Source organism: Engystomops pustulosus, chromosome 5 (assembly GCF_040894005.1).
Source record: "Engystomops pustulosus chromosome 5, aEngPut4.maternal, whole genome shotgun sequence".
NCBI classification, from domain to species: domain Eukaryota; kingdom Metazoa; phylum Chordata; class Amphibia; order Anura; family Leptodactylidae; genus Engystomops; species Engystomops pustulosus.
The window spans coordinates 209,182,588-209,205,220 of record NC_092415.1 but is presented as its reverse complement, the minus strand read 5'-3'; the positions used below and the strand labels follow the sequence as shown (position 1 = coordinate 209,205,220).

At 44.3% G+C, this 22,633-nt stretch overlaps 1 protein-coding gene across 1 annotated transcript in view; it reads left to right on the top strand.

Annotated features, from left to right (window-relative positions):
• The window catches only part of ELP6 (elongator acetyltransferase complex subunit 6), a 47,072-nt gene that overhangs the window by 20,538 nt on the left and 3,901 nt on the right, over positions 1-22,633 (top strand). Inside the window, exons 3-7 of the mRNA XM_072154804.1 lie at positions 11,488-11,532; positions 18,239-18,317; positions 18,630-18,700; positions 21,128-21,255; positions 21,519-21,708. Coding sequence (XP_072010905.1) covers positions 11,488-11,532; positions 18,239-18,317; positions 18,630-18,700; positions 21,128-21,255; positions 21,519-21,708 — 513 coding nt within the window. The remainder of the gene's footprint in view (positions 1-11,487; positions 11,533-18,238; positions 18,318-18,629; positions 18,701-21,127; positions 21,256-21,518; positions 21,709-22,633) is intronic.

Sequence of the window (22,633 nt, the reverse complement as noted above, 5' to 3'; positions counted from 1 at the left end):
GGTGTGTAGTGTATATATATGGTGTGTATTGGTGTATTGTATATATATATGGGGTGTATTGTATTTATATGGGGGGTAATATATGGGGTGTAGTTGTGTATATATAATTTATTGTATATATAATGGGGTGTAGTGTATATATAGGGGTGTATTGTATATATATATGATATATATGGGGTGTAGTTGTATATATATATGGGGTGTAGTGTGTATATATATGGGGTGTAGTGTATATATATGGGGTGTAGTGTATATATATGGGGTGTAGTGTATGTATGTATATATATGGGGTGTAGTGTATGTATGTATATATATGGGGTGTATTGTATATATATGGGGTGTAGTGTATGTATGTATATATATGGGGTGTATTGTATATAAATATGGGGTGTAGTGTATATATATGGGGTGTAGTGTATATCTATATATGGGGTGTAGTGTATATATATGGGGTGTAGTATATATATATATATATATGGGGTGTAGTGTATATATATGGGGTGTGTGTATATATATATGGGGTGTAGTGTATATATATGGGGTGTAGTGTATATATATATATTGGGGTGTAGTATATATATATATATATATGGGGTGTAGTGTATATATATGGGGTGTATTGTATATATATATGGGGTGTATTGTATATATATATGGGGTGTAGTGTATATATATATGGGTGTAGTGTATATATATATATGGGGTGTAGTGTATATATATGGGGTGTAGTGTATATATATATATGGGGTGTAGTGTATATATATGGGGTGTATGTGTATATATATATATATATGGGGTGTAGTGTATGTATGTATATCCATGGGGTGTAGTGTATATATATATATGGAGTGTAGTATATATATATTGGGTGTAGCGTATATATATATATTGGGTGTAGTGTGTGTATATATATATATGGGGTGTAGTGTATATATATATATATGGGGTGTAGTGTAGTGTGTGTATATATATATATGGGGTGTCGTGTATATATATATGGGGTGTAGTATTTATAAATGGGGTGTAGTGTATATATATATATATATATATATATATATATATATATAGGGTGTAGTATATATATATATGGGGTGTAGTGTATATATATATTGGTTGTAGTGTGTGTATATATATATTTATATATATGGGGTGTAGTGTATATATATATGGGGTGTGGTATATATATATGGGGTGTATTGTATATATCCATGGGGTGTATTGTATGTATATATGGGGTGTAGTGTATATATATATATATTTATGGGGTGTATTGTATATATATATATGGGGTGTCTTGTATATATCCATGGGGTGTAGTGTATGTATAAATGGTGTGTAGTGTGTATATATATGGTGTGTATTGGTGTATTGTATATATATGGGGTGTATTGTATATATATATGGGGTGTAGTGTGTATATATATGGGGTGTATTGTATATATATATGGGGTGTATTGTATATATATATATGGGGTGTAGTGTATGTATGTATATATATGGGGTGTAGTGTATATATATTGGGTGTAGTGTATATATATATTGGGTGTAGTGTGTGTGTATATATATATATATATATATATGGGTGTAGTGTATATATATATGGGTGTAGTATATATATATGGTGTGTATTGTATATATATATGGGGTGTAGTGTATATATATATTGGTGTAGTGTGAGTATATATATATGGGGGTAGTGTAATATATATGGGTGTAGTATATATATATGGGGTGTAGTGTATATATATATTGGGTGTAGTGTATATATATATTGGGTGTAGTGTATGTATGTATATATAATGGGGTGTAGTGTATATATATATATATATCTATATATGGGGTGTAGTGTATATATATGGGGTGTAGTTATATATATATATATATATATATATATCTATATATGGGGTGTAGTGTATAAATATTGGGTGTGTGTGTGTATATATTATATATGGGGTGTAGTGTATATATATATGGGGTGTAGTGTATATATATATATATATTGGGTGTAGTGTATATATATATTGGGTGTAGTGTATGTATGTATATATATGGGGTGTAGTGTATATATATATATAAATATATATATATCTATATATGGGGTGTAGTGTATATATATATATCTATATATGGGGTGTAGTGTATATATATTGGGTGTAGTGTGTGTATATATATATATATATTGGGTGTAGTGTATGTATATATATATATGGGGTGTAGTGTATATATATATATGGGGTGTAGTGTATATATATAGGGGTGTAGTGTATATATATGGGGTGTAGTGTATATATATATGGGGTGTCGTGTGTGTATATATGGGGTGTAGTATATATATATGGGGTGTAGTGTATATATATATGGGTGTAGTGTGTGTATATATGGGGTGTAGTATATATATATGGGGTGTAGTGTATATATATATGGGGTTAGTGTTTATATATATATATATTGGGTGTAGTGTATATATATATTGGGTGTAGTGTTGTATGTATGTATATATATGGGGTGTAGTGTATATATATATCTATATATGGGTGTAGTGTATATATATATATATATATATCTATATATGGGGTGTAGTGTATATATATTGGGTGTAGGTGTGTGTATATATATATATAGGGGTGTAGTGTATATTATATGGGGTGTAGTGTATATATATATATATATATGGGGTGTAGTGTATATATATATTGGGTGTAGTGTATGTATGTATATATATGGGGTGTAGTGTATATATATATATATATATCTATATATGGGGTGTAGTGTATATATATGGGGTGTAGTGTATATATATATATATATCTATATATGGGGTGTAGTGTATATATATTGGGTGTAGTGTGTGTATAATATATATATATATTGGGTGTAGTGTATGATATATATATATATGGGGTGTAGTGTATATATATATATGGGGTGTAGTGTATATATATATATGGGGTGTAGTGTATATATATATGGGGTGTAGTGTATATATATATGGGGTGTAGGTGTATATATATATGGGGTGTAGTGTGTGTATATATGGGGGTGTAGTATATATATATGGGGTGTAGTATATTAATATGGGGTGTAGTGCATATATATATATGGGGTGTAGTGTATATATATATATGGGGTGTAGTGTATATATATGGGTGTAGTGTATATATATGGGGTGTAGTGTATGTAGGTATATATATGGGGTGTAGTATATATATATATGGGGTGTAGTGTATATATATGGGGTGTAGTGTATATATATATGGGGTGTAGTGTGTGTATATATGGGGTGTAGTGTATATATATATATATGGGGTGTAGTGTATATATATATGGGGTGTAGTGTATATATATATGGGGTGTAGTGTATATATATATATATGGGTGTAGTGCATATATATATATGGGGTGTAGTGTATATATATATATGGGGTGTAGTGTATATATATGGGGTGTAGTGTATATATATGGGGTGTAGTGTATGTAGGTATATATATGGGGTGTAGTATATATATATATGGGTGTAGTGTATATATATATGGGGTGTGTATATATATATATATATATATATATATATATATATATATGGGGTGTAGTGTATATATATATGGGGTGTAGTGTATGTATATGGGTGTAGTGTATATATATGGGGTGTAGTGTATATATATATATGGGGTGTAGTTATATATATATGGGTGTAGTGTAGTGTATGTATGTATATATATGGGGTGTAGTGTATATATATATGGGGTGTAGTGTATGTAGGTATATATATGGGGTGTAGTATATATATTATATTATGGGGTGTAGTGTATGTAGGTATATATATGGGGTGTAGTATATATATATGGGGTGTAGTGTATATATATATGGGGTGTAGTAATGTATATATATGGGTGTAGTGTATATATATATGGGGTGTAGTGTATATATATATGGGGTGTAGTGTATATATATATGGGGTGTAGTGTATGTAGGTATATATATGGGGTGTAGTATATATATATATATGGGGTGTAGTATATATATATATATATATGGGGTGTAGTATATATATATATATATATATGGGTGTAGTGTATATATATGGGTGTAGTGTGTATATATATATGGGGTGTAGTGTTGTATGTATATATATATATGGGGTGTAGTGTATATATATGGGTGTAGTGTGTATATATATATGGGTGTAGTGTATATATATATATATGGGTGTAGTGTATATATATATATATATGGGGTGTAGTGTATATATATATGGGTGTAGTGTGTATATATATATGGGGATTAGTGTAAATATATATATATGGGGAGTAGTGTATATACTATGGGGTGTAGTTGTATATATATATGGGTGTAGTGTATATATATATATATATGGGGTGTAGTGTATATATATATATATGGGGTGTAGTGTATATATATATGTGTGTAGTGTATATATATATATATATGGGGTGTAGTGTATATATATGGGTGTAGTGTGTATATATATATATATGGGGTGTAGTGTATATATATGGGGTGTAGTGTATATATATATATATATGGGTGTAGTGTATATATATATGGGGTGTAGTGTATGTAGGTATATATATGGGGTGTAGTGTGTATGTTATATATATGGGATGTAGTGTGTATATATATATGGGGTGTAGTGTATATATATGGGGTGTAGTGTATATATATATATATGGGGTGTAGTGTATATATATATGGGTGTCGTGTGTATATATATATATGGGGTGTAGTTTATATATGGGGTGTAGTGTATATATATATATATATATGGGTGTAGTGTATATATATATATGGGGTGTAGTGTATGTAGGTATATATATGGGGTGTAGTGTATGTATGTATATATATAATATATGGGTGTAGTGTATATATATGGGGTGTAGTGTATATATATATGGGGTGTAGTGTATGTAGGTATATATATGGGGTGTAGTGTATATAATATATATGGGGTGTAGTGTATATATATTGGTGTAGTGTACTATATATGGGTGTAGTGTATATATATATATATGGGGTGTAGTGTATATATATATGGGTGTAGTGTATGTATGTATATATATATATATATTGGGTGTAGTGTATATATATATATGGGTGTAGTGTATATATATATATATGGGGTGTAGTGTATATATATTGGGTGTAGTGTATATATATGGGGTGTAGTGTATATATATATATTGGGGTGTAGTGTATATATATATGGGGTGTAGTGTATGTATGTATATATATATATATATATGGGTGTAGTGTATATATATATATGGGGTGTAGTGCATATATATATATGGTGTGTATTGTAATATATATATAAGGGGTGTAGTGTATATATATGGGGTGTAGTGTATATATATGGGTGTAGTGTATATATATATATATGGGGTGTAGTGTATATATATATGGGGTGTAGTGTATGTAGGTATATATATGGGTGTAGTGTATATATATATATGGGGTGTAGTGTATATATATGGGTGTAGTGTATATATATGGGGTGTAGTGTATATATATATATGGGGTGTAGTGTATATATATATATGGGGTGTAGTGTATATATATATATATATATATGGGGTGTAGTGTATATATATATATATATGGGGTGTAGTGTATGTAGGTATATATATGGGAGTGTAGTGTATATATATATAGGGTGTAGTGTGTATATATATTGGGTGTAGTGTATATATATGGGGTGTAGTGTATATATATATGTATATATATGGGGTGTAGTGTATATATATATATGGGGTGTAGTGTATGTAGGTATATATATGGAGTGTAGTGTATATATATAGGGTGTAGTGTATATATATATATATATATGGGGTGTAGTGTATATATATGGGGTGTAGTGTATATATATATATATATGGGGTGTAGTGTATATATATATGGGTGTGTGTATGTAGGTATATATATGGGGTGTAGTGTATATATATATATATGGGGTGTAGTGTATATATATTGGGTGTAGTGTATATATATGGGGTGTAGTGTATATATATATATGGGGTGTAGTGTATATATATATATATATATGGGGTGTAGTGTATATATATATATATGGGGTGTAGTGTATGTAGGTATATATATGGGGTGTAGTGTATATATATATAGGGTGTAGTGTGTATATATATTGGGTGTAGTGTATATATATATGTATATATATGGGGTGTAGTGTATATATATATGGGTGTAGTGTATATATATATAGGTGTAGTGTGTATAATATATGGGTGTAGTGTATATATATATGTATATATATGGGGTGTAGTGTATATATATGGGGTGTAGTGTATATATATAGGGTGTAGCGTATATATATATATGGGGTGTAGTGTATGTAAGGTATATATATGGGTGTAGTGTATATATATAGGGTGTGTGTATATATATATATGGGTGTAGTGTATATATATGGGGTGTAGCGTATATACCAGCCTCTGGCTCCCTCTTGTGGCGATGCTCCTGCACTTTCTTGCCACTCACAACATGGCGGATGGAGCCGGAAGTGAAATATATATTTTAAATTCCCGAGTTCCTGTTCCTTCACCAAATCAACCACGTGGTCCGTGCGGAATGTTCCCGGAGCTGAACACCCTGCTGGGGGCGGGGCCTGAGAGCCGGAGCGGGTGAGAGCGCGACCGTCACCTTCCCTGTGCAACCCGCAGTCACTGGAGCCCGAGGGTGTGCTGCCCCCCGATATATACAGCTGCCCCCAAATACTGCCCCCCCCCGATATATACAGCTGCCCCCAATACTGCCCCCGATATATACAGCTGCCCCAAAATACTGCCCCCGATATATACAGCTGCCCCCTCCCTCCTCCTCCTGCAGTATATATAGCTGCCCCCTCCCTCCTCCTGCAGTATATATATAGCTGTCCCCCCTCCTCCTGCAGTATATATATAGCTGTCCCCCCTCCTCCTGCAGTATATATATAGCTGCCCCCTCCCTCCTCCTGCAGTATATATATAGCTGCCCCCTCCCTCCTCCTGCAGTATATATATAGCTGTCCCCCCTCCTCCTGCAGTATATATATAGCTGTCCCCCCTCCTCCTGCAGTATATATATAGCTGTCCCCCCTCCTCCTGCAGTATATATATAGCTGCCCCCTCCCTCCTCCTGCAGTATATATATAGCTGCCCCCTCCCTCCTCCTGCAGTATATATATAGCTGCCCCCTCCCTCCTCCTGCAGTATATATATAGCTGCCCCCTCCCTCCTCCTGCAGTATATATATAGATGCCCCCTCACTCCTCCTGCAGTATATATATAGCTGTCCCCCTCCTCCTGCAGTATATATATAGCTGTCCCCCCTCCTCCTGCAGTATATATATAGCTGCCCCCTCCCTCCTCCTGCAGTATATATATAGCTGCCCCCTCCCTCCTCCTGCAGTATATATATAGCTGCCCCCTCCCTCCTCCTCCTGCAGTATATATATAGCTGCCCCCTCCCTCCTCCTCCTGCAGTATATATATAGCTGCCCCCTCCCTCCTCCTGCAGTATATATATAGCTGCCCCCTCCCTCCTCCTGCAGTATATATATAGCTGCCCCCTCCCTCCTCCTGCAGTATATATATAGCTGCCCCCTCCCTCCTCCTGCAGTATATATATAGCTACCCCCTCCCTCCTCCTGCAGTATATATATAGCTGCCCCCTCTCTCCTCCTGCGGTATATATATAGCTGCCCCCTCCCTCCTCCTGCAGTATATATATAGCTGCCCCTCCCTCCTCTTCCTGCAGTATATATATAGCTGCCCCTCCCTCCTCTTCCTGCAGTATATATATAGCTGCCCCCTCCCTCCTCCTCCTGCAGTATATATATAGCTGCCCCCTCCCTCCTCCTCCTGCAGTATACATATAGCTGCCCCTCCCTCCTCCTGCAGTATACATATAGCTGCCCCCTCCCTCCTCCTGCAGTATACATATAGCTGCCCTCTCCCTCCTCCTGCAGTATATATATAGCTGCCCCTCCCTCCTCTTCCTGCAGTATATATATAGCTGCCCCCTCCCTCCTCTTCCTGCAGTATATATATAGCTGCCCTCCCTCCTCTTCCTGCAGTATATATATAGCTGCCCCTCCCTCCTCCTCCTGCAGTATATATATAGCTGCCCCTCCCTCCTCCTCCTGCAGTATATATATAGCTGCCCCTCCCTCCTCTTCCTGCAGTATATATATAGCTGCCTCCTCCTCCTGCAGTATATATATAGCTGCCCCCTCCCTCCTCCTGCAGTATATATATAGCTGCCCCTCCCTCCTCCTGCAGTATATATATAGCTGCCCCTTCCTCCTCCTCCTGCAGTATATATATAGCTGCCCCTCCCTCCTCTTCCTGCAGTATATATATAGCTGCCCCCTCCCTCCTCCTCCTGCAGTATATATATAGCTGCCCCCTCCCTCCTCCTGCAGTATATATATAGCTTCCCCCTCCCTCCTCCTCCTGCAGTATATATATAGCTGCCCCCTCCCTCCTCCTGCAGTATATATATAGCTGCCCCCTCCCTCCTCCTGCAGTATATATATAGCTGCCCCTCCCTCCTCTTCCTGCAGTATATATATAGCTGCCCCCTCCCTCCTCCTCCTGCAGTATATATATAGCTGCCCCCTCCCTCCTCCTGCGGTATATATATAGCTGCCCCCTCCCTCCTCCTGCGGTATGTATATAGCTGCCCCCTCCCTCCTCCTGCAGTATATATATAAGCTGCCCCCTCCCTCCTCCTGCAGTATATATATAGCTGCCCCTCCCTCCTCCTCCTGCGGTATATATATAGCTGCCCCTCCCTCCTCCTGCAGTATATATATAGCTGCCCCCTCCCTCCTCCCTGCAGTATATATATAGCTGCCCCCTCTCTCCTCCTGCGGTATATATATAGCTGCCCCCTCCCTCCTCCTGCAGTATATATATAGCTGTCCCTCCCTCCTCCTGCAGTATATATATAGCTGCCCCCTCCCTCCTCCTGCAGTATATATATAGCTGCCCCCTCCCTCCTCCTCCTCCTGCAGTATATATATAGCTGTCCCCTCCCTCCTCCTGCAGTATATATATAGCTGCCCCCTCCCTCCTCCTGCAGTATATATATAGCTGCCCCCTCCCTCCTCCTGCAGTATATATATATAGCTGCCCCCTCCCTCCTCCTGCAGTATATATATAGCTGCCCCTCCCTCCTCCTCCTGCGGTATATATATAGCTGCCCCCTCTCTCCTCCTGCGGTATATATATAGCTGCCCCCTCCCTCCTCCTGCGGTATATATATAGCTGCCCCCTCCCTCCTCCTCCTGCAGTATATATATAGCTGCCCCCTCCCTCCTCCTGCGGTATATATATAGCTGCCCCCTCCCTCCTCCTCCTGCAGTATATATATAGCTGCCCCCTCCTCCTCCTGCAGTATATATATAGCTGCCCCCTCCCTCCTCCTGCAGTATATATATAGCTGCCCCCTCCCTCCTCCTGCAGTATATATATAGCTGCCCCCTCCCTCCTCCTCCTCCTGCAGTATATATATAGCTGTCCCTCCCTCCTCCTGCAGTATATATATAGCTGCCCCCTCCCTCCTCCTGTAGTATATATATAGCTGCCCCCTCCCTCCTCCTCCTGCAGTATATATATAGCTGTCCCTCCCTCCTCCTGCAGTATATATATAGCTGCCCCCTCCCTCCTCCTGCAATATATTTATAGCTGCCCCCTCCCTCCTCCTGCAGTATTATATAGCTGCCCCCTCCCTCCTCCTGCAGTATATATATAGCTGCCCCCTCCCTCCTCCTGCTATATATATATACCTACCCACTCCCTCCTCCTGCAGTATATATATAGCTGCCCCCTCCCTTCTCCTGCAGTATATATATAGCTGCCCCCTCCCTCCTCCTGCAGTATATATATAGCTGCTCCTCCCTCCTCCTGCAGTATATATAGCTGCCCCCTCCCTCCTCCTGCAGTATATATATATAGCTGCCCCCTCCCTCCTCCTGCAGTATATATATAGCTGCCCCTCCCTCTTCCTGCAGTATATATATATAGCTGCCCCCTCCCTCCTCCTGCAGTATATATATAGCTGCCCCCTCCCTCCTCCTGCAGTATATAATAGCTACCCCCTCCCTCCTGCTGCAGTATATATATATAGCTGCCCCCTCCCTCCTCCTCCTGCAGTATATATATAGCTGCCCCCTCCCTCCTCCTGCAGTATATATAGCTACCCCCTCCCTCCTGCTGCAGTATATATATATAGCTGCCCCCTCCCTCCTCCTCCTGCAGTATATATATAGCTGCCCCCTCCCTCCTCCTGCAGTATATATATAAAGCTGCCCCCTCCCTCCTCCTGCAGTATATAGCTTCCCCCTCCCTCCTCCTGCAGTATATATATAGCTGCCCCTCCCTCCTCCTCCTGCAGTATATATATACCTGCCCCCTTCCTCCTCCTGCAGTATATATAGCTGCCCCCTCCCTCCTCCTGCAGTATATATATAGCTGCCCCCTCCCTCCTCCTGCAGTATATATATACCTACCCCTCCCTCCTCCTGCAGTATATATATAGCTGCCTCCTCCTGCAGTATATATATAGCTGCCCCCCTCCTCCTGCAGTATATATATAGCTGCCCCCCCTCCTCCTGCAGTATATATATATATAGCTGTCCCTCCTCCTCCTGCAGTATATATATAGCTGCCCCCTCCCTCCTCCTGCAGTATATATATAGCTGCCCCCTCCCTCCTCCTGCAGTATATATATAGCTGCCCCTCCCTCCTCCTCCTGCAGTATATACACAGCTGCCCCCTCCCTCCTCCTGCAGTATATATATAGCTGCCCCCTCCCTCCTCCTGCAGTATATATATATATAGCTGTCCCTCCTCCTCCTGCAGTATATATATAGCTGCCCCCTCCCTCCTCCTGCAGTATATATATAGCTGCCCCCCTCCTCCTCCTGCAGTATATATATATATAGCTGCCCCCCCTCCTCCTGCAGTATATATATATATAGCTGTCCCTCCTCCTCCTGCAGTATATATATAGCTGCCCCCTCCCTCCTCCAGTATATATATATATATATATATATATATATATATATATATATATATATATATAGCTGCCCCCTCCCTCCTCCTGCAGTATATATATAGCTGCCCCCTCGGGGGGCGTGGCCTGATGCCGGACTGAGCGGACGTGCGCCGCGGAGCTCCCGGGACCCGACACCCTATCTCCCTTCCCAGGCAGCCATCCCTCACCTGTGCCACCTCTCTCCTGCTCCGCTGTGCCCCGCGCACCTGCCGCTGTCCACCAGCGCGGCGGCCCGATCCTAGCCGCCCGGTCCCGCGGCAGGTACACAGCGCTGCTGATCACCGGGGATATCATCCTCCTCCCCTGCAGCCCGGAACAACGCTCCCACCACCGGAGGCACCGTGACAGCTCCAGCCAGCACTGCATCCTGCTGGAGGCGCCATCTGGTGGGACTCCCCTGCGCTGCCTGAGGCCTAGGCGCGCAGGGTTAACCCTGACACTGCCAGACTGAGCCGGGACCAGGTAGGGAAGTAATTCCCCTGTTGCTGCCCACCTCTGCCCTGGGGACCCCTAGTTGTGCAGCCCAGCACTGAGTCCTCCATACTCCCAGTGATCCCCTGCTCCTGGGTTCTGCTTTATATTAACCCTCGCAGTGCCGCTGCAATACTCCACGTGGGTTTGTACTGTATCTCTGCTAATTACTGGACGCTAGGCTCCGCGATTGTTTATCACTGGCCCCCCCCTGCCCAGACGCCATGGGTAACCGGAGGAGAACGGCTAAAATGCTCAAAGCAGCGTCTGCGCCTCCATCGGATGATGAATCCGTCCATGAAGATCCTCCATTCCAGTCCCTGGAACCCCTGGACGCGCAGGATTGCTCCACATCCCAAGCAGTTCTTGCGCAGATACAGTCGAATGCTGCTAAAAAGTTGGGGAGATTCTCCCGCACACAGCCCTGCTCTCCTCAGGGGTCCCCAAACTCCTCTCCCTCCCTCTTTGAAGGCTCCCAGAGCCCGCCGCGGCTTGTAAGTTATGAAGAGGGCGATGATCCGCCTGACGCGGCCACGGAGCTGGATCGAAAATTTGCAGAGGTGCTGGCGGCCATTAATGGGTGCCAATCCAAACTGGTTACCAAGGTGGATGAGCTGCGACAGGACTTTGTTCTATTACGACATGATGTCCACAAAGCCAAAGAGCGAATCACCGAAACTGAACGCAGAATATCTGAGGTGGAGGACGTCCAGAGGCCTATGCCGACACAGATCAGAGAGCTTCAGCGCCAAATGTCTGCATCCATCGACAGAGCTGACGACCTCGAAAACCGCCTGCGACGGAACAACGTCAGAGTGGTTGGCCTCCCCGAAAAAGTGGAGGGGTCTGACCCGGTATCCTTTTTTGAAAATTGGCTCAAAAATATGCTGCCTGCAGATACCTTTTCCCCGTTCTTCACAGTGGAGAGGGCCCATCGTGTGCCATCCCGCCCTGGCCCTCCAGGGGGCAATCCAAGACCCTTCCTGGCCCGGCTGCTGCACTTTAGGGACAGGGACTCTATCCTCAGGGCTGTCCGTACCAAGGGAGAAATCCTCTATGCCAACAGCAGAGTGTCCTTCTACCCTGATTTCTCTGCATCCGTCAGGAAACAGCGAGCACAATTTACTGAGGTCCGTGCCCGTCTCCGTGACAAGGGGTATAAATACTCCATGATGTACCCTTCCAAGCTCCGAATTGTGGACGGACCGAAGACTCGTTTCTTCACCTGCCCAACCGAAGCACTTCACTGGGCTGATGCAGCTCCACGGGCCCCAGCTGGAAGGCCCGCACCTCCTGAGTGACTGGACTCACATATCCTTTTATCTGATATGCAATGACAATGCTGGACTTAGTCCTGATTAGATATTTAGGGGTCCCAGATCACTATTATAGGTTTTTACTATCTGTTTACATACTACGTGCCTCACAAAATGTACCCTGTGACTGATTGCGTTCTATTTTTTGGTCATATCGACCAGTGCGCCACACGTGGCACTTTCCCCCCTCCCTCCTCCCTCTCCCTCCTCCCTCTCCCTCCTCCCCCCTTTCCTGCTACCACTACCTCCCTATGTCTCCCTCCTTTCTCCCCCCCTCCCCTATCTCCTCTTTGGTTCTCGCAAAATATGGCTGCCTAATAACCTCCTGATCACATATACATTAAGGGTTGAAGGTCCCGGGACAAATGGTGTAGGTTTGTCTTAAGTTAGGGACCACTGTTCTACTATTTGACTGTTAGTGGGTATAGGTCTACACTACTGCTGTTAGGGTGCTAGACAGGGGGTTTATATTCTTGGGATTGTTAGTTCAGTTCTGTTATATTTGTTATGCTCACTGTTGTCTGTCTGTCTATGTCTTTGTGGTATGAAAGGATGAATGCTTGGTTGCTCACGTCTCCTTCCCCACACCCCTTTCCCTTCCGCTAAGATGTCTTCACTTAAGGTAATGAGCTGGAATGTGAGGGGACTTAACTCCAAATTCAAGAGGGCCCTGATGTTAGACGTCATTAAGCGTCAGGCCCCCCACATTGTATGTATCCAAGAGACACACCTTACGGGTCAGAAGGTCCTCTCCCTGAAGCGGGCATGGGTGGCTAGAGGTTATCATTCCTCTTACTCTGTCTACGCTAGGGGAGTATCCATACTCATATCCAAAGCGCTTCCCATAGAGGTCATACAGGTAGCACCGGATCACTTTGGCCGTTATGTGATCGTACATTGTGCCTTGTGGGGCTTTACCTCTACTATAGCGTCTATTTATGTCCCACCTCCCTTTGATCCAGCTGTATTGCACCTAATATCCAGTAAACTTGCTGCTATGCCTCCAAGTCCGATACTCTGCATTGGTGACTTCAATGCTGTCCCTAATCCCTCCTTAGATCGTACAAGTGGTCTGGACACAGGCTCGGTCCGTCTGAATGAGTGGCTCACTTCTCTAGACCTCGCCGATGTTTGGCGTAGTAAACACCCTCAAGAGAGAGAATATTCATTTTATTCCTCTGTTCATAAGAGCTTCTCTCGGATTGATCTGGCCTTTGTTTCCCCAGATATGTTGCCGCACGTTGATCAGGTATCCTATTGCCCGCGCAGTGCGTCAGACCACTCCGCCTTGTTCATTAGTCTCCTTATAGGCCCCCCCAGCGACTCCCGCTTATGGCGCCTGCACCCGGCTTGGCTCCTATCCCCAGCGGTCCAGAGTACTGTTAGGGCAGCGCACAGCGAGTTCTGGGACGTACACTCAACTCATCCTGATCCTCTTCTAGTCTGGGACTCGTACAAGTCCTCGGTGCGGGGAGCATTCATGTCGGGGGTAGCTGGCCATAGGAAGTCCTTAAATGCGCAGGAGGAGAGGTTGACCGCTGCACTGGTGACCGCAGAAAAGGATTATCTAGAGAAACCTACTCCGGGGAATAAAAAGACTTGGGCTCAGGCGCAGAGGAACCATTTAGCTGTAGCGAAGGAGCGCACCAGCAAGCGCCTGCAAGCCAGGGAAGCGTCCATCTTTGAATTCGGAGATAAAAACGGGAAGCTGCTTGCGTATCTCTCGCGGGCTGAACGTCCTTGTGCTTCCGTTCCCTCTATTATTGATGGTAACGGAGCCTTGATTACAGAACCCCGGGCCATTAACATGGTGTTTTATGAATTCTATTCCTCTCTTTACAGCTCCAGATTGTCCGCCTCTTCCGTCGAGATTTCCAGATTCCTTGACAGTCTTCCACTATGGAGGCTCACACCGGCACAGTCTTCGGAGCTTGATGCCCCGCTCTCGGCGGAGGAGGTGGAACTGGCCATCCAATCGTTGCCCCCCGGTAAGACTCCTGGACTTGATGGGCTGGGAGGTGAGTGGTATAGGGATAACTGTGAGACTCTGGTCCCCCTTCTCCTTAGCCTGTACTCCGATGCGTTTGACAGCGGTTCCCTCCCCGACTCCATGCGAGAGGCCCTTATTGTAGTTCTTCCCAAGCCTGGCAAGGACCCTCTGCTTCCCGACTCATACCGTCCAATTTCCCTCCTAAACTCAGATGTTAAGATACTAGCAAAAATTCTGGCGACAAGGCTTAACAAAGTAATATTATCATTGGTTCACCCAGACCAGACAGGCTTTATGCCAGGGAGGGGAACTGACATAAATATACAAAGACTACACCTGAACATAGCAGAGGCAGAGCGGTCTCCAGACCCTGGGTTTATATTATCCTTAGACAATTGTAAGGCGTTTGACTCAGTAGAGTGGACATATTTATGGACCCTCCTGCCTAGAATGGGTTTTGGCCCTCGATTTACAGCATTAGTTAAACTACTGTATAATGATCCCAAGGCTAGGGTACGGACTAATCTTAACATCTCACCTACTCTCCCTATGGCCAGGGGCACTAGACAGGGTTGCCCACTATCTCCCCTCCTCTTCGCACTCGCCATTGAACCCCTTGCTGTGGCGATCCGCCACTCTGAGGGCATTAAGGGCATAACTAGAGGTACTATTATTGAGAAGGTATCTCTCTATGCTGATGATACACTTGTATATCTTGGAGATGTGGGCCCCTCTCTGGAATCCCTTCTGTCCTTGATAGAACGCTATGGGGGGTTCTCAGGCCTTCGGGTTAACTGGGACAAATCAGCCCTCTTTCCCTTATCTGATGTAGGGGTACACTCCCTCCCCGTCCCAGTCCAGGTGGTGTCCACCTTTAAATATCTGGGAGTCCAGGTGTCACGCAAGGTCCAGGCATTTACAGAGTTAAACATTACACCCCTGATAACTGCGGCTGAGTCGCGTCTGGGGGCCTGGTCCACTCTCCCCTTGTCTCTGTACGGGCGTATTAACATATTTAAAATGATTTTTCTTCCAAAATTCTTATACCTTTTTCACGCTTGTCCTATACTGCTTCCAAAGAGCCTATTTAAACGCTTGGACGGCATTCTCAGGTCCTTCTACTGGCAGAGTAGTGCCCCACGATTCAGTTTAGCGCTGCTTCAGGCTCCCAAGGCTAGGGGTGGACTGGCTGCCCCGGATCTGTATCTTTATTACCTGGCTTCCCAGCTAGTATATGCCCAGTGGTGGATAGATATAGACATGGGTAATGCAGCTACTGCACTGGCTGGTGCCCTGGTAGGTTCCTACGAGGCCCTTACAAACTTGCTGTACAGGTATAAGTCCCCATCTGATACCCCACTTCCCCTACGTACGGTAGCGGTGTGCTGGCGTAGGGCGCAATCCCTGGTAGAACCGAGCAGCTCTCCCCCTCTCTCGCCCAGGACTCCATTGTGGCTCAATCCGTGGCTTTCTCACTTCCTCTCCCTCCCGGGCTGGACAATGTGGGGGGCGGCGGGGGTGAAATTTGTAGGCCAGCTATTATCTCCGGAAGCAGAATTACTCAGCTTTAACGAGATAAGGGAGAGACATACTGTACCCACTACGGCCAGCTTCCATTACACGCAACTGCGACATGCATTCAAAGCCCAATTCGGCTCCTTCAGCCTGACAGTGAAATTCTCCAAACTAGAGACTCTGATGAGTACCCCGGACCTCCCTAAGCCACTCACTCAGTGCTATGCTCTCCTGCAAGAGCAAAAGTCCAGACCATTTGATAGAGCCCGTGAACGCTGGAGACAGGATATCCCTGACCTGTCAGATGATGACTGGAGGGAGGTCGAACTGTCCTACTTCACATCTGTAGTGAGCGCGAGGGACTTCCTGATCCAATCTAAATTCCTCCATCGAGTATACTTCACCCCTGCTAGACTATTCCGCATGGGAGCAATGCCCAATGATCTTTGCTTTCGCTGTCAGGCTGAAGTCGGATCCTTCCTGCATTGTGTCTGGTCCTGCCCTAGGGTCCATGTCTTCTGGTCCGAAGTGCTGGAGTTCCTAAATGTACACTTTGATTTCCCACGATTACTGTCTCCCTCTGTGTGTCTCCTCGGTATCATAAATGAAGTTATCAATGGCCACTATGACAAAATTTTCTTTAGGTTTGTATTATACTACGCCCGAAAAGTGGTGGTGATGACCTGGAAGGACCAGGAGCCCCCTCCGTTAAAAAGATGGATACTACTTATTAACAGTGTCATTCCCCACTACCGGTCCCTGTATACCAACAGGAAGTGTCCCCAGAAGTTTGATCGCATCTGGTCCAGATGGTGCGCGACTCCCCATACTGCCTTATAATCACATGTGATTTATATTCCTCTCCATGATGAATGAGACTGAGCGTGCTGGTGTGTGTGTGTGTGTGTGTGTGTGACTGATTGTCTATGTGTCAATAGTTATTTGTGTTGTATCAGGATGTCTGGCTGTAGTATCCTGCTGTCATTTACTGTAATATCCCTCGGTTAGTTTTGAAACGCAGTAAGAACCTGATTGTTACCATGGTTGTTGCTTAATAATCCTGTAATGGGGGGAAAGAAATATGTGACAGACAATCTTGTTCTTCGATTTTGTTTATTTTAATTGTATAAAATTTCAAAATTGCAAAAATAAATTCTTTTAAAAAAATATAGCTGCCCCCTCCCTCCCTCCTCCTGCAGTATATATATAGCTGCCCCCTCCCTCCCTCCTCCTGCAGTATATATATAGCTGCCCCCTCCCTCCCTCCTCCTGCAGTATATATATATAGCTGCCCCCTCCCTCCCTCCTCCTGCAGTATATATATAGCTGCCCCCTCCCTCCTCCTGCAGTATATATATATATATATATAGCTGCCCGCTCCCTCCCTCCTCCTCCTGCAGTATATATATAGCTGCCCCTCCCTCCTCCTGCAGTATATATATAGCTGCCCCCTCCCTCCCTCCTCCTGCAGTATATATATAGCTGCCCCTCCCTCCTCCTGCAGTATATATATATATATATATAGCTGCCCGCTCCCTCCCTCCTCCTCCTGCAGTATATATATAGCTGCCCCTCCCTCCTCCTGCAGTATATATATAGCTGCCCCCTCCCTCCTCCTGCAGTATATATACAGCTGCCCCCTCCCTCCTCCTCCTGCAGTATATATATAGCTGCCCCCTCCCTCCTCCTGCAGTATATATACAGCTGCCCCCTCCCTCCTCCTGCAGTATATATATAGCTGCCCCCTCCCTCCTCCTCCTGCAGTATATACACAGCTGCCCCCTCCCTCCTCCTGCAGTATATATACAGCTGCTCCCATGCTCCAGCCCTATCCTGCTGGGAGTAGTAGTTCCATCCTCCATGTCTTGTCTTGCAGGGGCAGTTCACCCTGATCAGTGGCCACAAGACGGACCCCGGCTTCCTGCTGCATCACTTCCTGTCTTATTACCTGAAGGGTGAGTGCCGCCCCCCTGTGATGTCATACCTGAAAATAAGCCACAGCGGCCGCCATTGCTGCGCCCCCCCCCCCGCCCCCCCCCGCACTAGTATAAGATACTACAAGAGGCCGTGACCTGGAGGAAGAGGTCATGGGATAAGATCTCTGATGTGACCCGAGCAGCGACCCGGACAGGAAGGGGTCAATGACGGATGCAGAATCTGTGTGCGCCTTATAAAGGAATTGTTATTATTAAGGAAAAAGCTCCGAGAGCTGGAGGTGACAGAACTGCACCCTAATAACCCCCCCCCCCCTCCCTCTGTCTCCACAGCCGGGTGCAGCGTGTGCGTCGTGTCCCTCACCCAATCATTCAATCACTACAGCGTCATCGCCCAGAAACTGGTGAGTCCTAACCATGAGATAGAGGTCACATGACCTACACCGGGGGGCAGCACAAAGCTACAGGGGTCTACATACTAATCACTAGTGCATTATACCCAGAGCTGCTGTCACTATTCTGCTGCTGGTGCAGTCACTGTACATACATGACATTACTGATCCTGTACTGATCCTGAGTTACATCCTGTATTATACCCCAGAGCTGCACTCACTATTCTGCTGCTGGTGCAGTCACTGTACATACATGACATTACTGATCCTGTACTGATCCTGAGTTACATCCTGTATTATACCCCAGAGCTGCACTCACTATTCTGCTGCTGGTGCAGTCACTGTGTACATACATGACATTACTGATCCTGTACTGATCCGGAGTTACATCCTGTATTATACCCCAGAGCTGCACTCACTATTCTGCTGCTGGTGCAGTCACTGTGTACATACATGACATTACTTATCCTGTACTGATCCTGAGTTACATCCTGTATTATACCCCAGAGCTGCACTCACTATTCTGCTGCTGGTGCAGTCACTGTGTACATACATGACATTACTTATCCTGTACTGATCCTGAGTTACATCCTGTATTATACCCCAGAGCTGCACTCACTATTCTGCTGCTGGTGCAGTCACTGTGTACATACATGACATTACTTATCCTGTACTGATCCTGAGTTACATCCTGTATTATACTCCAGAGCTGCACTCACTATTCTGCTGCTGGTGCAGTCACTGTGTACATACATGACATTACTTATCCTGTACTGATCCTGAGTAACATCCTGTATTATACCCCAGAGCTGCACTCACTATTCTGCTGCTGGTGCAGTCACTGTGTACATACATGACATTACTTATCCTGTACTGATCCTGAGTTACATCCTGTATTATACTCCAGAGCTGCACTCACTATTCTGCTGCTGGTGCAGTCACTGTGTACATACATGACATTACTTATCCTATACTGATCCTGAGTTACATCCTGTATTATACTCCAGAGCTGCACTCACTATTCTGCTGCTGGTGCAGTCACTGTGTACATACATGACATTACTTATCCTGTACTGATCCTGAGTTACATCCTGTATTATACCCCAGAGCTGCACTCGCTATTCTGCTGCTGGTGCAGTCACTGTGTACATACATGACATTACTTATCCTGTACTGATCCTGAGTTACATCCTGTATTATACTCCAGAGCTGCACTCACTATTCTGCTGCTGGTGCAGTCACTGTGTACATACATGACATTACTTATCCTGTACTGATCCTGAGTTACATCCTGTATTATACTCCAGAGCTGCACTCACTATTCTGCTGCTGGTGCAGTCACTGTGTACATACATGACATTACTTATCCTGTACTGATCCTGAGTTACATCCTGTATTATACTCCAGAGCTGCAATCACTATTCTGCTGCTGGTGCAGTCACTGTGTACATACATGACATTACTTATCCTGTACTGATCCTGAGTTACATCCTGTATTATACCCTAGAGCTGCACTCACTATTCTGCTGCTGGTGCAGTCACTGTGTACATACATGACATTACTTATCCTGTACTGATCCTGAGTTACATCCTGTATTATACCCCAGAGCTGCACTCACTATTCTGCTGCTGGTGCAGTCACTGTGTACATACATGACATTACTTATCCTGTACTGATCCTGAGTTACATCCTGTATTATACCCCAGAGCTGCACTCACTATTCTGCTGCTGGTGCAGTCACTGTGTACATACATGACATTACTTATCCTGTACTGATCCTGAGTTACATCCTGTATTATACTCCACAGCTGCACTCACTATTCTGCTGCTGGTGCAGTCACTGTGTACATACATGACATTACTTATCCTGTACTGATCCTGAGTTACATCCTGTATTATACTCCAGAGCTGCACTCACTATTCTGCTGCTGGTGCAGTCACTGTGTACATACATGACATTACTTATCCTGTACTGATCCTGAGTTACATCCTGTATTATACCCCAGAGCTGCACTCACTATTCTGCTGCTGGTGCAGTCACTGTGTACATACATGACATTACTTATCCTGTACTGATCCTGAGTTACATCCTGTATTATACCCCAGAGCTGCACTCACTATTCTGCTGCTGGTGCAGTCACTGTGTACATACATGACATTACTTATCCTGTACTGATCCTGAGTTACATCCTGTATTATACTCCAGAGCTGCACTCACTATTCTGCTGCTGGTGCAGTCACTGTACATACATGACATTACTTATCCTGTATTGATCCTGAGTTACATCCTGTATTATACCCCAGAGCTGCACTCACTATTCTGCTGCTGGTGCAGTCACTGTGTACATACATGACATTACTTATCCTGTACTGATCCTGAGTTACATCCTGTATTATACCCCAGAGCTGCACTCACTATTCTGTCTTTCTTCTTTTAGGGAGTGAGCTTGTCCTGTGCTCGGGATCGGGGGCAGTTGCACTTCCTGGAGGGGCTGAGATGTTTCACCCGTTTGCTGTTTGCCGATTCTGCAGAGTTGGAGGCTGAGAATCCTCTGCGCTTTCTGCGGTCAGTTCTGCTCATGATTGGACAGAATCTTTGGGGTTAGAGTGCAGATCCTCCCCTCCATCTCCTGGTACATCGGGGGGGGGGGGGGGGCAGTAGATTGTATCCTCTGTGCTGTACACTGTTTATTTGCCTTCTCCGAACAGGAAGCAACAATAACATTGTATCGATGAATGGAGAACTTGTAGTGGGAGGGGCCTCGGTATGGGGGAGGGGCCTGTAGAATGCGCTGTTTATTACATCCATCGCTGTTCTGCTTCTTTCAGGAATGGGAGTGACCTCAGACCTCTGTACAACTTCATCACTGCAGCCCTGGCGCCCCCCGCAGGTGGAGAGTGGAAATGTCCAGTGCTGATCATAGATGATGTCAGTGTCCTGCTCAGCCTGGGGGTCACCAGTGTACAAGTGCTGGACTTCATCCATTACTGCAGAGCGGGGGTGTGCAGCCGCTACCAGGTGTGTGCCCCCCCCCAATAATGTGCAGTCCTATGTAACAGCACAGATAACACAGTGATATCTCTGAGTACAGATCATGTAGTAGATGTGACCTGCAGTCCTATGTAACACCACAGATAACACAGTGATATCTCTGAGTACAGATCATGTAGTAGATGTGTCCTGCAGTCCTATGTAACACTGCAGATAACACAGTGATATCTCTGAGTACAGATCATGTAGTAGATGTGTCCTGCAGTCCTATGTAACACCGCAGATAACACAGTGATATCTCTGAGTACAGATCATGTAGTAGATGTGTCCTGCAGTCCCATGTAACACCACAGATAACACAGTGATATCTCTGAGTACAGATCATGTAGTAGATGTGTCCTGCAGTCCTATGTAACACCACAGATAACACAGTGATATCTCTGAGTACAGATCATGTAGTAGATGTGTCCTGCAGTCCTATGTAACACCACAGATAACACAGTGATATCTCTGAGTACAGATCATGTAGTAGATGTGACCTGCAGTCCTATGTAACACCACAGATAACACAGTGATATCTCTGAGTACAGATCATGTAGTAGATGTATCCTGCAGTCCTATGTAACACCACAGATAACACAGTGATATATCTGAGTACAGGTCATGTAGTAGATGTGACCTGCAGTCCTATGTAACACCACAGATAACACAGTGATATCTCTGAGTACAGATCATGTAGTAGATGTGTCCTGCAGTCCTATGTAACACCACAGATAACACAGTGATATCTCTGAGTACAGATCATGTAGTAGATGTGTCCTGCAGTCCCATGTAACACCACAGATAACACAGTGATATCTCTGAGTACAGATCATGTAGTAGTTGTGTCCTGCAGTCCTATGTAACACCACAGATAACACAGTGATATCTCTGAGTACAGATCATGTAGTAG